The 14,449-nt window shown below is 49.8% G+C and overlaps 6 protein-coding genes across 6 annotated transcripts; 3 read left to right on the plus strand and 3 right to left on the minus strand.

Annotated features, from left to right (window-relative positions):
- Nucleotides 1-430: 430 nt before the first annotated feature.
- CC77DRAFT_1062761 (hypothetical protein) lies at nucleotides 431-1,943 on the minus strand (the record flags this gene model as incomplete). The annotated part of the gene is made up of 5 exons (XM_018528563.1): nucleotides 431-941; nucleotides 1,148-1,518; nucleotides 1,570-1,637; nucleotides 1,694-1,730; nucleotides 1,782-1,943. The coding sequence occupies 5 exons, from the start codon at nucleotides 1,941-1,943 to the stop codon at nucleotides 431-433; spliced, it is 1,149 nt and encodes a 382-aa protein (XP_018384255.1).
- Nucleotides 1,944-4,954: 3,011 nt separating this feature from the next.
- On the minus strand, nucleotides 4,955-6,092 carry CC77DRAFT_1051309 (hypothetical protein; the record flags this gene model as incomplete). Its single annotated transcript, XM_018527661.1, has 3 exons — nucleotides 4,955-5,129; nucleotides 5,289-5,849; nucleotides 5,897-6,092. The coding sequence occupies 3 exons, from the start codon at nucleotides 6,090-6,092 to the stop codon at nucleotides 5,095-5,097; spliced, it is 792 nt and encodes a 263-aa protein (XP_018384256.1). The 3' UTR covers nucleotides 4,955-5,094.
- A 622-nt stretch (nucleotides 6,093-6,714) lies between these two features.
- CC77DRAFT_938723 (HET-domain-containing protein) lies at nucleotides 6,715-7,599 on the plus strand (the record flags this gene model as incomplete). The annotated part of the gene is made up of 2 exons (XM_018534633.1): nucleotides 6,715-6,945; nucleotides 7,003-7,599. The coding sequence occupies 2 exons, from the start codon at nucleotides 6,715-6,717 to the stop codon at nucleotides 7,597-7,599; spliced, it is 828 nt and encodes a 275-aa protein (XP_018384257.1).
- Nucleotides 7,600-8,941: 1,342 nt separating this feature from the next.
- Nucleotides 8,942-9,940, plus strand: CC77DRAFT_173497 (hypothetical protein). The gene has a single exon (XM_018530451.1). The coding sequence runs from the start codon at nucleotides 9,185-9,187 to the stop codon at nucleotides 9,782-9,784; it is 600 nt and encodes a 199-aa protein (XP_018384258.1). The 5' UTR covers nucleotides 8,942-9,184; the 3' UTR covers nucleotides 9,785-9,940.
- A 1,385-nt stretch (nucleotides 9,941-11,325) lies between these two features.
- On the plus strand, nucleotides 11,326-12,612 carry CC77DRAFT_1021729 (hypothetical protein). Its single transcript, XM_018525317.1, has one exon. It carries the CDS (start codon nucleotides 11,491-11,493, stop codon nucleotides 12,457-12,459), a length of 969 nt encoding a protein of 322 aa, XP_018384259.1. The 5' UTR covers nucleotides 11,326-11,490; the 3' UTR covers nucleotides 12,460-12,612.
- A 1,084-nt stretch (nucleotides 12,613-13,696) lies between these two features.
- On the minus strand, nucleotides 13,697-14,425 carry CC77DRAFT_1010081 (hypothetical protein; the record flags this gene model as incomplete). Its single annotated transcript, XM_018523625.1, has 1 exon — nucleotides 13,697-14,425. One exon carries the CDS (start codon nucleotides 14,423-14,425, stop codon nucleotides 13,697-13,699), a length of 729 nt encoding a protein of 242 aa, XP_018384260.1.
- Nucleotides 14,426-14,449: the final 24 nt, after the last annotated feature.

Here is a 14,449-nt window from a genome sequence, read left to right on the forward strand (position 1 = left end):
GGTAGCCCTCGAGGGTCGCAACCTACGCCATAGAATCCCTCTGTCGCACCGCCACAGATTTCCCTCCGGGGGTTCTCCTTGGCAAGGCATCGTGGGGACATTTGAGCCATATCCTTTGATAGAGTCAAATCTGGATGTCTAAGGTTCTACTAATCATATTCAAGTCATTCGATTGAGATTCAGGGAAAGGGCTTTGGACGATGTTGATACGAATAGCCTCCAACGTTTTATGTAGCTTGGAACCTTGATGCACCATCACGTTGTTGAAGGCAAATAAACAAAGAACAATTACGCAATGAAAGACTAGTTGAAATGAATGTGGGTGCTGACAAGAGTCGAAGCACTCTCTATTAATAGGATGTAGGTCATGGGGTATCGTTACGAAACTTTGATCAAAGGGTGTGGAGTGAACATAAGAAAGATCTAAAATCTACCGTGAGGACACCCGCACGTGTTGATTGACCAGCGACTCAGTGCTGTTCTCCCGTTGGGTTTCCTTGCCGGAAATATTGTCCGACCAGTTGTTCTGCGAAGCAGGCGTTCTCCAGCCGCTTATTCTCCTTCCATCGGCACCGTCAACTTCGACGTGGATGTCGGTCACGACCTGGATATCTCGCCCCTCCTCGCTCGAGCCGTTCGAGCGCTTTGTTACGTCTAGAACGTAGTCGTCCTTGGTGCGTAGCGCTTTGCTGCCACCCCTGCTGCCGTATGTTCGATTCTGAGGTCGAGAGTGCGAGTATATGCTGCGGTGTCTTGACGGAAAGGCTCTTGGAAGCCATTTGGTGATTAATGGCCTAAGCAACGGCAAGCAGGCGCAAATGATGCCAACGTTGGATTCCACTGAACTCCAAGTAGCTGCGGGGGGATTGTCGTAGCTTGGATCGGCGGAGTTTGAGATCGCTACAAGGGATTGTAGACGCAGAATGGATACCAGGCAAACACTGCAAGGTTGCGCGTTAGTGTGACTTCTTTGTAACAGATGAAAGCAGGGGTAGATCTGCTGCCCAACCGACCGCGAGAAGAGCCGGGAATACAACAAGGTACGACGCGATAACCAAGCCATTTGTGGTTACACGATGAAACACATGTGCAACCACTTGCACAAAGGCCCGATGGAAACAAGGTAATACGAGTGAGGGGTACTTACAATCCACCGATCGCAAAGATCGAGATGAGTCCAATCTTTTGCCTTTTGCCCAAGTTGAGCTTCCGGATAACTGGTATAGGGAGGAGAATGATTGCGAAATCCGTGATGATATTGATGGCGGCGTTGGTAAACCAGACGGCGAATTGGTTAAGGCAGGTAGCCTTCTCATGTGTCCAGAAAGCTCGCACGGGTACACACATGAAGATACTGGAGAAGACCGTCCAGATAGTGTAGCTGATGACAACGGCCATTGTAATCCAGTTTGCGACCTGGAAAGACTTGGTCGGGAAGATACGTCGGTACTGGAGAAGCATCGATCCCTTGGTCAAGCCGAGTGACAGATAATACACGATAAGACTGGCCCAGAAAGCCTATAGCTTGGTGTTAGTGGAGATTTAGGATGAGTGATGAGTGTTGCGTACTCTTAGGAACGTGGTCATATCACCATCGTTGATAGTGTCGGTGTGTCTGCCCATACCATTTTTGGCCTCTACAGAATGTTAGCCTCCATAAAGAGCTGTGGTTGGATGTAAGGGGAATACTGACGGACACCGATGCAGATGGTCAAGCCTATGGAGCAAAGCTAGCAGAAGATTAGCAAGAGTCTACACAACGTGGCGTGGAAGTTACTTACCATCGCAAGTGCTATGCCGGCATCCTCGATCCCCACGCAGCGAATTAGAAAGAACCGTGTGTATAGTCGAAGGCAGACGACTATGAAGGCTAAACCAGTGAACACCGTAGAGATCTCGACGGCTTGCCTGCCCCTCGGGTTATCAGATAATGATCCAGCCATGATGTGATAGTGTAGGCCTGAAGATGACCAGATCAGGTGAATCAGGCGTCTTTTGCGGGAAACATGGAGTATTTCACAATCTGCTCAGGGTCTCTGAACGAAATTGGTGGTATGCGCATCGATGGTGGCTGTACCTTTAACCGCGCTTATGCACGTCCCCACTTTCCGTACACCCACTGAACAAGTGACATTCGCCAATAGCTCCGCGGGTGCCAGGGTCTGCAGCCCTGTCAGAAAACCTTCGGCATGGCCCTGAGTCGAAAACGCGAGAGCCACCAAGTGTGTGAGATCGGTCTCAACACGTTCCTTGCGATGTTCCGGTCTTTCCGGGATCTGCAAGGAACCCAGTCCATGAGGTGTAGTAATCAGTCCGTCCGTGAGGCATATTGGAGAAGTTGTTCAACTTCAACTGTCATTTCCGTGCGATAATTATGTACGGGATGCCCTTGAACCGTTCGTGGTTCGTACGTTTTGCAATGGCGTACATGGTGCCACCAACCATGTTTGCCGGGTGCAATGTTTCATCTCGATGCAGGTGGCTCCTTCGGCTGCCATCATCCCTGATGGAATTTTCGTAGAATTGCATGAGGGCCAAGGGATCGTGGATGTGATTCCTTCTCGGGACTCCCACCGAACAGAGAAGGATGCTGTGGATTCGGGGGGATCAGTCGAATACCGGAGGGGTGCACATATGCAGGAACGTGGCGTGGATGGGGCGATGTCGTACAGGAGATGGGAAACTCTCATTCGCGGAAACTTGTAAGCGAAGCGTAAAAATCTGTGCACACAAAACCATGATCATCCTTCGTGCCTGCTAGATGGAGCTAAGTATGCACGGATCGAATGTAGAGATGAGCCCCATGTCTGTACGCATATACTACGCACTCTCATCTCTTACGTCGCTGTAGTATGGAGCTTTGATTTTGGCGGTACATTGTCACGAACCGTCTAAAAAGGAGCCTCCAAGAGTCCAACCGCACCAGAACTTGGTTGACTCAGGCCCGGGCCGGCTTCCTAGTGCTGGCCCATTGAAGGTGACAGGACGCTACCTCCTCCGTCGCAGTCGTCTAGCCGATCTCACAACGTCGCAACCTGATCTGCTGACTGCTGACGGGCTCGCAGCCTCATTGCAAACAAATACAGAGAAGCAAAACTCCCTGAAAATCTGCAGATCGGTCATCGACAATACGCGCGCAGCTGCTCGATAACACTTCGAGTCGCCGAGGTAGGTCGAGAGGTGGGAACGCTGGAAAATAGGTAAGATCAACCTTCGCTAGAAATTGGTGAGCAGAATAACTGTGGCCCTAAGACGTCTGCGGGTAGCCTTTAGCCCGGATCTTGAGGTATGGGTGAGCCGCGATGACCCGAGGCCGGCCTTTTCTCGCTGAAACTTGCTATGGAGATTACCAACGGCCTGTAGCCGAGAGTTCGCACGGGAAGAGCTGTATATTCGTCGCTTGCTCCCTCACATAGATGAAGCACGGAATGGACTGCACAACAGTTTCGTTAACATGTTGTTGTTTTTACTAAGATTTTCCTTTGTTTTTTTCCACCCCGCGGAGCAGGGTTTATTCGGTCCTCCTTTCCCGCACTGAAGGATCTGAGCCTGAGGATGATACCGATGAGGAGGGACTTAGCCTCTGCGACATAAGGATCGTCGACAGCGTAGTGTTACAAAAGGGTATGGTGTTGTGGAAACAGAGCGGATCTCTTCTCCACATCTTACGATTCGTAGGCGACCCCATGAGCTGGGCACCACGCGACGCCAAGGGGTTAGTACGTTTCGGTACTGCCTAGATGTTCGACAACCCTCAACTTGTCAGACATATTGTCAATCATACCAGATTCGACTCATAGACAGCCCTACACGCCGTTAAGTCGACATCATGCTGATCTCCTATCAAAAGTGGGTGAGGCGCACGCGCGAGAAGCTATGGGTTGCGCATCACATATGCCGAGTAAGGGAAAGAGGGGTGTGCGCTTAAAGCACCAGGCTGTCTTCTCGCCCACCGAACCCTCCCCTTTCCAGGCCAAACATGATCGATCGCGGTGAAAACCGTTACATATGCCCATTGCGTTGATATCAAGGTAGCTGGAAAATGCCGTTTGACTGCTCATCTCCTGCACTCCAGGTTGGCGCTCTGCTGCGCGCCTCCTACGACGCAGCTTTTCTTTTCACGTGCGGCAACCCACCTTTTCATTCTTTTTCGCTGCCGAGGAGCAGGAAAAGCAACGCAACGCCTCACCCGTGGAGCCTCAATTGGATCGCATTACTGCATGACGCTGAATCTAAGTTTGTTCGACGATGCTTTTGGGCTACAATCGAACGGCATCCTAGGACCCGAGAGGCACCCGATGCCACTGTACACGTACTGTCGTACGCATTGCGAATCGGCGCTTTTACTTACCAATGGTTGCGCCCAACGCGCCGGGTCCAATTTCGGCCGACGTCGCAGGACCCAAAACCAAGGCTGAAGTTGGGGACGGTTCGAACAGGACACAATCGTGGAGTCAACTCGAGATCGCAGGGGTAGAGTGTTCGGTAGATCAGTCGTCGATCGGGCGAAGTGCCTGACCTTTACCGTTGGTGTTCTACGGCACCCTTGGTAACTACTCTAAAAGCTTACTATGTTCGGGCCGCTCATCACAGTACTCCCACCGGCTATTGAAGTAAGCACTACTAGACGACAACGATTCTAACGATTGCGAGAGAAGTAATCTCAATGTCCTGGCAAATTCTCAAGAAGCTCATGTTGTCCCCTGAGTGCAGTACGTCGCATCGCTCGACAGAAACGACTTTGCGCTGGGTCAAGGTAAACTCTCAATGTAAGAATGGTGCGGAAGACTGAGTCGCACCAGCAGAATACATTGTTGCTAGCCAAGGAAGTTGCCTGCAGTTAAGGATTGCATTATATAGATACTATGATGGCACGATGCGGAGACCGCTGCATTGAGGAGGCCTAATAGCGACGCACGATTGGACATGATTGTAAAACAAGAGTATGTTATCCATATTTTGCCGTCCAAGTAAAAACCATGTAATACTATGTTTCGCTAATCGCATGCATACATTGCAGTGCATATGTTCGCCTTTTGAGACCCCATCACCCGGTGGCAGCATCGCTACGCGACACCAACTCTTCGCTTTCGCTTACAGTGCTCGTAGCCCAGCCTCTTCCCCCGCAACTAGTAACCATCATCAGCTCAGAATGGTGCAACAAGCGAAACGAGCCATCACACGTCCAGCATCATCGACGAAACCAACAACGCAACCGATTCTAAACCCCTACGAACGAGTAAGATCAGAAAACCGACGGGATGTCTATTGTGATCGTGCTTCCATACCTCCATCTTTTGGCACTGCTTCCACAAGTACCACGGCTCGGCTGATAAGCCCGTTTCGGGGCGAAGCCTTTTCCTGAACGGTGTCTTCAGTGAAGAAGTCTCTGGATTCCAAAAGAGCAAGCTTGTACTCTTCAGACTCGTGAGTCGATACAGGTCCTTGCGACCACTTCATATCGTCGATACGACCCACGAGAGCGGGGCTGACACAAAGACGAACACGATACTGCGTGTCTGGTATCAATGCGCTGCCCTCTTCGTCGGGTATCTCGGTCATCCAGCTGCTATCAAACATGGTTCCCGGCCTAACGAACTCGATTCGATGATGATATCGCGAAACGACAAGCTCCAGCTTCAATTGCATGACTTCATGCAACCATACTTTGAGTTTGAAACCATCATGATCGAGCGACTGGTTCAAAGGAAGATAGTTCGCAAACTCGTCGTAGAAGTCCGCAGACTGCTTCGCAGCTAGATTGGGGACTTCAAATTCTCCGAAGTGACTGTTTTGGCTCATCCCGATAGTGGCTAGGGTGTCTAATGTTCTCACCATCTGAAGGCCGCCTTTGGGATAGTCAGCTTCGTCGTCTCTTCATGGGTGATGTACTTACACTTTTTTGCAACCCAACAGTATGTGTTGTTCATGTCATCCCGCTCTGAATCGTCGACATGGAACGGTGAATCAAAAACCCATCGTAGCACATGTGCCACGAAGCAAGCCAGCGCCAGGCTCCGTTCCGTAGGGAGATTTGACAACTTCGAGAAACAGCCATCTACGTCGGCTTGCTGAGACGACGACTGCGACATCGCCGTCACCGTGGCAAAGGCGGATGCGAAATACTCCTTGTCACGGATATCTGTCGCAGGCGCCTCATATGATCCAAATCTCAGCGTTCCGATCGGCTTCTCTATGATCTCGTTCCATTTTGCACCGATAACAGTAGCTTAGCCGCCGCTAGAATCTACACGTTCCGCATCGATATTCTTGGGCAGTAAGTCCTATAGCACTTAGCGTACCTAGGTATATGCGGACTGGACTGCATGCTGGCGCTACGATATCTAAACTATCGCATCACTTGGAGTCCTAGAGTTCTGCTTTCGAAAATGAGTAGCCTTAGGTCAACAAAGAAACCTAATTGTTGTGTTGCAGCTCAGGCTTGTTCTGGCGAAGACTCATGCTTTGTTAATCCAAAGGATCAGAATCAGTGGTTGCCTACTTAGGTAGTAAGAAGGCAGACTGTTGAGCGGGGCTGATCGGTGCGTTTCGCGCTCAGCCTCACTTCAGGCCCCCACTGTAGCGTCTCTTATCACCACTCTACGCTTTACTCTTCGCAGTTCGCATCAATATTGCTGTACCATCATTTCACGAATCAGGTACCTCACTACTAAAAAAACGCGCTCGCTTGCGGCACTTCTCTCAGCAGTCTCCATGCGTCTTTTACAGCAACAAGCCAACGGCGATACAGACTTCAGCCTGGTTGAATTTATCGACGACATCCCACCGTACGCCATTCTCTCACATACTTGGGGTGCGGATCATGAGGAGGTCGTATTTAAGGACATTTACAAAGGGAAAGGCAAGGGAAGGGCAAAGCCTGGCTACGAGAAACTTAGGTTCTGTGCGCAGCGGGCTACCGAAGACCAGATTGGATACTTTTGGGTACCTATGATCCGCCCTCTTTCCTTTTTTACCTCGTTTACTAATTGTTCTTACCAGATCGATACATGCTGTATAGACAAGAGCAGCAGTGCAGAGCTTACCGAGGCAATCAACTCAATGTATAAATGGTACAAGAACTCGACGGTATGCTTCGTCTATCTATCAGACGTTCCTCGACGGACCTGGAACATTGAAGGAGATGGACTTCCTGTTGCGTCGCTTCTTGGAAGCAGATGGTTCACGCGTGGTTGGACGTTTCAGGAACTACTGGCGCCTAGAAAGGTGATATTCTTCGCTGCAAATGGTGAAACACTAGGACGTCTGGAAGATTTCGCTGACTCAATTGCGGTACATTGTAAGATACCACTCGAACTCTTCGACGCTTATCCGCGAGAGTTTCGAAGATATAGCGTCGAAGAGAGGTTGAAGTGGACGACCCATCGACAAACGAAGCGCGAAGAGGACGCTGCGTATTGTCTTTTGGGTTGCTTCGACGTGCAAATGCCATTGATTTACGGTGAGGGGAGAACGAAAGCTCTCGTTCGATTGCGAGCGGAACACGACCGTTCTAGGAATGGGAGATACAGAAGATTTATTCTTGACGAAATCCCAGAGGAATTAAGAGACGTGACTAGCAGAGTAGTATGTCTATGAGTGAGATATGAACTGTAGCTCGAGGCTAATAAACCAACAGGGTTTGAAGATGACACCAATTTTCACCAAGCTTTGTCCAGCATGTCTAGCGAGGTCTTTCAAATTTGTCGTTGGCCTCATGAAGAGATTTCAGTGGTGTATTTGGTTTGTCCTTACGTTCCCATTAACACTCGGTATTTTCTTTCTTATCCGGGCTTTGACAAACGTCCAACTGGAAACATCACTTACAGTCTATTGTGCGATGTTGGCAACGATTTTCAGTTTTGTCTTGGATATGATCGTGTTGTGGCCTACTTTCGACTCGACTTTTCATAGTATCATGCTTTGGGTTGTGATCTACACTGCCTTGGTGATCGGCGAAATGAACGATGATCAAAGAAAGTTCGTGAGATCTCAATGCGCATGCTCCAATGCAACGAAGAGTACGTAGACGATGGATACGTTCTGCTGTCACAGGCTACAATACAATATTGCTTCAGGGCTAGCAACGCAACCCTATCGACGAGCTCGAGGAAGTCCCCCCAACGTAGATGCATGTCTCATATTGTTTTGGTCCATGAGATGCAATTTCATGTGTTGAGATCACAGTCGTCGATCCGGTTCCGTCACTCCAACGGACCCGACCTTATCGTTATGGCGACAGATAGTTCCGCCACTGCGGACGCGGACAAGCTGATAGCATAAAACGTTACAAGGACGATCTTCCTAAGGAGGAAGGAGGCATAACGCCACAATATGTGGTACTTTTAGAGGTATCTGTGTCACCTAAGCGAGGTTTTCGGCATGACTTCGAGGTAAGTGCGAAGTGGGCTCCCGAGAGCCTCCCCGTGGAAGGTTTGCATTGGGCTTGGGTTACAGTCATCAATGTTTTGCTTCGTTGTTTCTCTTGTATGTCTCATATCGTCAAAGGCCGCCAGAAAACCTATCAAAGGAATTTTTCATCCACGTTCCAACCTTCTGTTCTCGTTTGTTCACGCTGAAAACGGACACCGTGGAGAACGATCCTGCTGCAACTATTTGGCGTCTGTTGTGCTGAGTGAGCACTGCGAGTGTAAGTAAATACCGATCGAATCAGAGTCATAACTCCGTTCTAAAACAGATATGGAAGTTCCTTTGTCCTCTTGACAGGTCGAATCAAGAATCTTCAATAGCATTGTGCGTGGTGTAAATGCGGAAACGCGCGTTAGAGATCATGAGAAGAAGGCCTTTGACGATGCATCTCAGACTGGAAAATGCTCTACGTTGTCATTTATGAGCATTGCGCAGATATTTGAGGCTACAGAATAGTGATAGGATGACATAGCTCAGGTAGTATCACCACGATTGATACAATGATATAGTTGAGAGTTCATGCTGGATTCACTGGTTAAAGTCGCTACAACTAGCTTTGACATTCATCGCAAGTCCGCGCTCACTGGAAAGCAGGGAGATTTACCGCCTGCTATTGCCATCGATCAAGGTCTTCACTGACCACTCTAGCTCGCTATCTCTCTCCCTCTTCCTTATCTGCTGATTGTACCTCTATGGAAAAGTTGCGGACCTTGTTTAGGATCCATAAGCAGGGGTCCGGCGCTTCAACCCAACCATGTACCACCACCTCTCCCAGCTTTCCTACAAACGCGGTCTAGATGGATACTTCCCCTGCTACACAACCCTCGACCACCTTCCCCACCAAGTCTACGCCCTCTACCTGCTCCGCCGCTGCGCCTACATCATCGCGCCCATCATGCGCCGACATAGTTGGTCCGTCCCCATGCTGCATGAGCTCTCTCCTTATTCCTCTTGCCACGGCAAATGTCAGACTGTAGAGCGAACTACTAGACACGGATCCACCAAAGCCAGGCAGACTATTCCTCTGAACATAGAATTGCGGCTACGTGAAGATGATGATCCCAGTTGTTTCATTGCCATCCATCATCTGACAAGGACGATGTTGCACGAGCTATCGCATTTGGTGTATAGACGCCATTTGGTGGGCTTTTACAGGTTCAATGCGCAATTGCTGAGCGAACTTGTTAGGGACGTCGAGAAGGGGGAATTAAGGAAGCGTGTAAGCTGGAAGAATGTTCCCAACAGAATTGCGGGAACGGAGGAGATTGTTTGCACAATGACCGGAGATCTGAAGAAGAGTCTTGTGAACATGATTGCTGGTGGGAAGAAAGACCGACGCAGGTACTGGGAGTGATAATCGTATATAGCCTAGACGACTTCGAAACACGGTGCCTTTTCTTGGTCAACGGACGCTCGGTGAAGCGAATCAACCATCGAGACAAGACTTCTGGGTGGCTCTTGGGCATCAGATCGCTTAATCGTGAATGCCATCGACTGAACGACTGTATACCTGATATCCGCGCGCACAGTCTTCGGTACCCAACCTAATTTCTGCCATCCCAAGACTCCCCATATCGACCCTTCCAGCCACTTATCAACCACAGCATCATTGGCTATTCCTACTCGGTATGTATGTCCGTCTTCGAATCCAGCAAACCTGATCGATCTCAACCACGAAGTGTCGTTTGTGGAGCTCGTCTTTTCTCGTCCGTCAGCGTCCCGAGGTATAATGCGTGTCTCGATAACATGCGTTTGCCCTGGGTATAGTGTAACGTAATTACATCTCGTAGCCCATGATATCCCGCCTTCGCTTTGGAAGTAACATATATTGATCGTGTTGCGTGGCACATGCTGCCCGGTCTTGGTATCGGTGAATGTAAGCCCCTGAGCATGAAGGATCTTGCCGTCGAAGAGACTGATCTCTCTCTTGTACAATGTGATTGGTCTATCGTGACGAAGTGTAAGATTGAGCCGAATACTCAATTCGGTAGATCCGTCGATATCGAAAACGGCAGGCGAAGCAGTGATTACGACGTCGATGGTGGGAAGACCAGCCATACTGTCTTGGAAAAGTCGTGTGATATGTGAATAACAAAGCATCCAATGCACTAGGGTATACTCATCAAATTATGGAAGTAGAGGATGTGGTGCTGAAAGCTGTTGCCTTGACGCGTCGCGTCGCTCTCACATGCGCCCGCTTCCGCATTGCAGGAAGTGGGACAGTATCATCAATGTTGCTCTACAAGCGCTTCTGAGGACGCTTAAGTGATACTAGCGGTCACATTGATTGTGGTAGCTGACCGTGAACGAGGTGTTGTTGAAAAGGGTTCACAAGATTAATCGCCGAGTGATGTCATGGCACCTCGGCTGATCTGCATTTGGCGCTAGCGTGCTTACGAGCTATCAATGGAGATCGCCAAGATGAATCCTCGTGGGGGATCGCCAAGGTAAATCCCCACGAGCTTGCTGCGCACGAACTATGTCGACTCCACTACATGTTAGTCTGATGCAAATGCGAACATACGAGACTCAACTTCGTGGCAACCGATGGCAAGATACTGACAGCTTCAGGTACCAACAATACGAGAATGCACTAGTCGCACAACGACAACACAAACCATGGAGTCTGCAGTGATCACACGAAACAGGATTGTCAGCGTTGGAGAATGAGTGAAGGTGAAAGGACATTGAGTGAAAGCATGGTCGAAATGTAGCATGCGATCTCGTCCAGTTCTATTGTACCCCCCGATGAACCTAATTACAATGGGACGCTCTTGCGTCTTCACCTCGTCGCACAATACCAACCCCAAGCGTCACCACTGGGAAAGGACGTAAACGGTCAGATATCACGTCTTCACCTTGATATAATAGCTGCTTATTGAGAATGAGTAGCAGACGTCGATAGTAGGACTCATACATAACCAGCTCATCTCCCTGCAGACTCTACCGCTAGAGATTCAGCTTTCTACATCTTCTTTTTACGACTTTCTAATTTCATTATCGTACACTTTGACGCACACGTCATTTCTACTGTTAAATTTTGACGATACTCACGAAATCATGTCTTCACCATCCCTGCCTGTGGTTGAGCTGGTCTCCCCTGACGCCGCGATGTACGAGGCTGCCACCATCCTGGCTGGACTTCGGCACGCGCGTACCTATACGTCGGCTGCAAGGCCAGGTCTCAAGCTCAAGCTGAGATGCATCCAATCTGCCCTCCACCCCTCCACCTCTCCCATTGCTGGCGCTGGCCATAAGCGCAAATTCACCCACCATGAAGACGATGTCCAGCTTCCCCCAATTGCCCCTTCGCTCCCCATCCCCATACCCACCATGAAGCGGCTGAAGCGCATCCTCGACCCCCAAAAGACCGAGCACGCCGCTCTCATTGCCGCCGCTACAAAAGACGGCGCCGAGTACTACGACTCGGACGCATCCAGCGTCGCTGGCGACGTCAAGGACACCACGAAACCAGAACTCTTCCGCAACGTCACCTGGGGCGCCTACGCAACCTCCTACGACAACGACGCCGACTTCCGGGCCCAGCCTGAATTCACCCAGTTCGTCCCCGGCCGCTTCGAACTCCTCGCCGATGGCACCGTACGTGACCAAAAGCATAAGCTCGTCATCAAGCTGCTTGACAAGAATGGCAAAAAGCGCGTCTTCGCTAATCCGCCGCCGCGCGACTGGGCTTCGCAAGAGGCGATCACGGCATTGAACAAGCGCACTGTTCAGCAGATTCGGCGCAATACCAGCGTGAGGTTCCGCGAGGTTGTGCAGGCTTATGTGCAGGAAGAGCGGACGTGGATCCTCGCCAACCTTACCAATGGAAAGCCTACCAAAGGGTGGAAAACCTTTGTCGACGAGTTCAACAAGACGTTTGCGGGCAGGATTCTCACGGGTACAGCTGGTGCTCGGCCCGTTAGGAGTCATTCTAGTCTCACCAAGGAGGTGGAGAGATTTGGAGCTGAGTTCTACACGAAGGGTCTTGTACCGGTGCCAGCCAAAAAGGAGGCCAAGAAGGGATGAGTGGTTCGGTTGTAGTTGGATCACGGGTGCTTGTGGTGGACTGAGCGCTAGTCGCCCGGTATTGTTGTCCAAGTGATCACTAGCAAGTTACAAGTTTGGGCTGGTCCCTTGTAACCCCCAAGGGTGTATACATTTGCCCTTTCAATACTTCACGATGTCTTGTCATGGATTGGTGTCAATGTGGTAACCTGGATTACCTCTTTACTGCTATGCCTCTAATCTGTAAGTTCGCGACCCATGTCAAGTACCTCCAGCCTTCGTCATATTATCGCAAACCTTCCTTCAAACAGCCATGCTATCCATCTCCGCTGCCAGATTACCAACAGCCCTAGTCATCTGCTGTTGGCTCTCCATCACTATCACCAGACATCGCATGACCTGACGCCTCGCGGCATTCGCATCTGATGGCCTCGCACCTTCTGTAAGTGCAAATCGATTCATCGAATCCAACACCTGAGCTATATAGCTGTTCGACTCTCTAGCATATAGTTTTGATACGAGATGATAGATGTTGTCAACAAACTTGGGAATATTCCGCATAAGCATGTCATCATGAGTCATAACCACGATTTCGTTGTGAAGGTAGATTGCCTATAGGAATGACGACGAGAGGTCAGCGTGTTTCTTGCTAGCTTCTTTGTTCGATGCCGACTTACCTTTGCGCGGCGCATGAGAATATATCTTAGTGCTGGCAACGAGGCGGCTGAGTACTTGTTGCACTGTCCTGTTTGATGCGCTCGGTGTCAGTTGAAGTAGGAGAATATTAGAGACGTAACCTTTGGTATGTTATGGGTGAAGATCGGCTCAGTAACTTCTAAAGAGCTTTAAAGCGCCTAGACACTGTGAAAGTCCTCACGGGGGATGACCAAGATGAACCCTCACGGGAGATTGCCAAGGTAAATCCCCGCCAGAGAATTCCAATCGTCACCTGTAAGTCCGGCTTGAGTTGACGGCGCTTGCTATATACAACTCGTGGCGACTAAGCCTGACCATGAATTAGAGTCACTTAAAAGACAGAGTATATACTATAGGTTCAATGTGTTCATTCGCGGAACGTATTTATTAGCAAGGGATCTTAAGAGGGTGTGCTTCAGATGTTCGCCCTAGAACAAAGACAAAACCTAAAACAAGGGGAAGAGCGTGTAGTAGCGGCCAAGCTCACAGATATATATACAAACCTATCTTGAAGCTTATCGCACATGTAAGTACATTGCAGAGATGGTACAGACGTTGTAGGCTATGACATTAGCTGGGACAGACTGCGGGCAAGACCTCTCACCCACGAGGCTTTCTGCTTAGGTAGTGGCAATGTGAAGAGTACGGGCTCAGCCCGAACGGGTAGCTCAGGAGGTAGTTGCAACGAAATCGCAGCTAAGAGCGCAGCGAGATCATTCACCCCGATCTGACCGACAGGCGGCGCACCTGTTCTCGGGCTTCCGAAGCGGAGATGCACAGCTAGTGAAATTTCTCGGGCCTTTTGCTTTTGTTGTACTAATTTTCCCTGTTCTTGTAATAAATTTTTTCGTTTCGCCTCTTCGGCCGCTTCAGCAGCTCCTTGTGCATCGTCTAAATTCCTGTAGATAGAATCTACGACCACGCACCGCGCGACGAAGATATCCGCCCTTGTCATGAGCCCAAACCTCTGCGCGGTATGTTCATAGAATCTTTGTACCGACGGTCTCAAGAAATTTGTACCCTTCAGCATTGATGGCAGGTTGGGTTCATCATCATCATACATCTCAGAGAGTAGTGCTTCGTGCCACATCTGGATGGTCGGACGAGCGCGCAGTAAGCATATGAGGTTGGCTTTAGCGATATGGGCTGACTCGGACTTGCATATTATGTGCGAGATATAGGTCAAGTAGTAGAACCACTCTATTGCTGGGATGTATGACTGGATAGTGGAGAAAATTGATGGAATTTTTTGCCAGCTCGGACGGAGGACCGTAGGCTGTTGTGAAGGCATGGCTACGTTGATGTAGCTCGACGA

This window comes from Alternaria alternata (assembly GCF_001642055.1).
Source record: "Alternaria alternata strain SRC1lrK2f unplaced genomic scaffold CC77scaffold_14, whole genome shotgun sequence".
Lineage (NCBI taxonomy): Eukaryota > Fungi > Ascomycota > Dothideomycetes > Pleosporales > Pleosporaceae > Alternaria > Alternaria alternata.

Coding starts and splice junctions, on each gene's coding strand:
- CC77DRAFT_173497 (XM_018530451.1), top strand. CDS start 9,185: ATGTACCACCACCTCTCCCAGCTTTCCTACAAACGCGGTCTAGATGGA.
- CC77DRAFT_1021729 (XM_018525317.1), top strand. CDS start 11,491: ATGTCTTCACCATCCCTGCCTGTGGTTGAGCTGGTCTCCCCTGACGCC.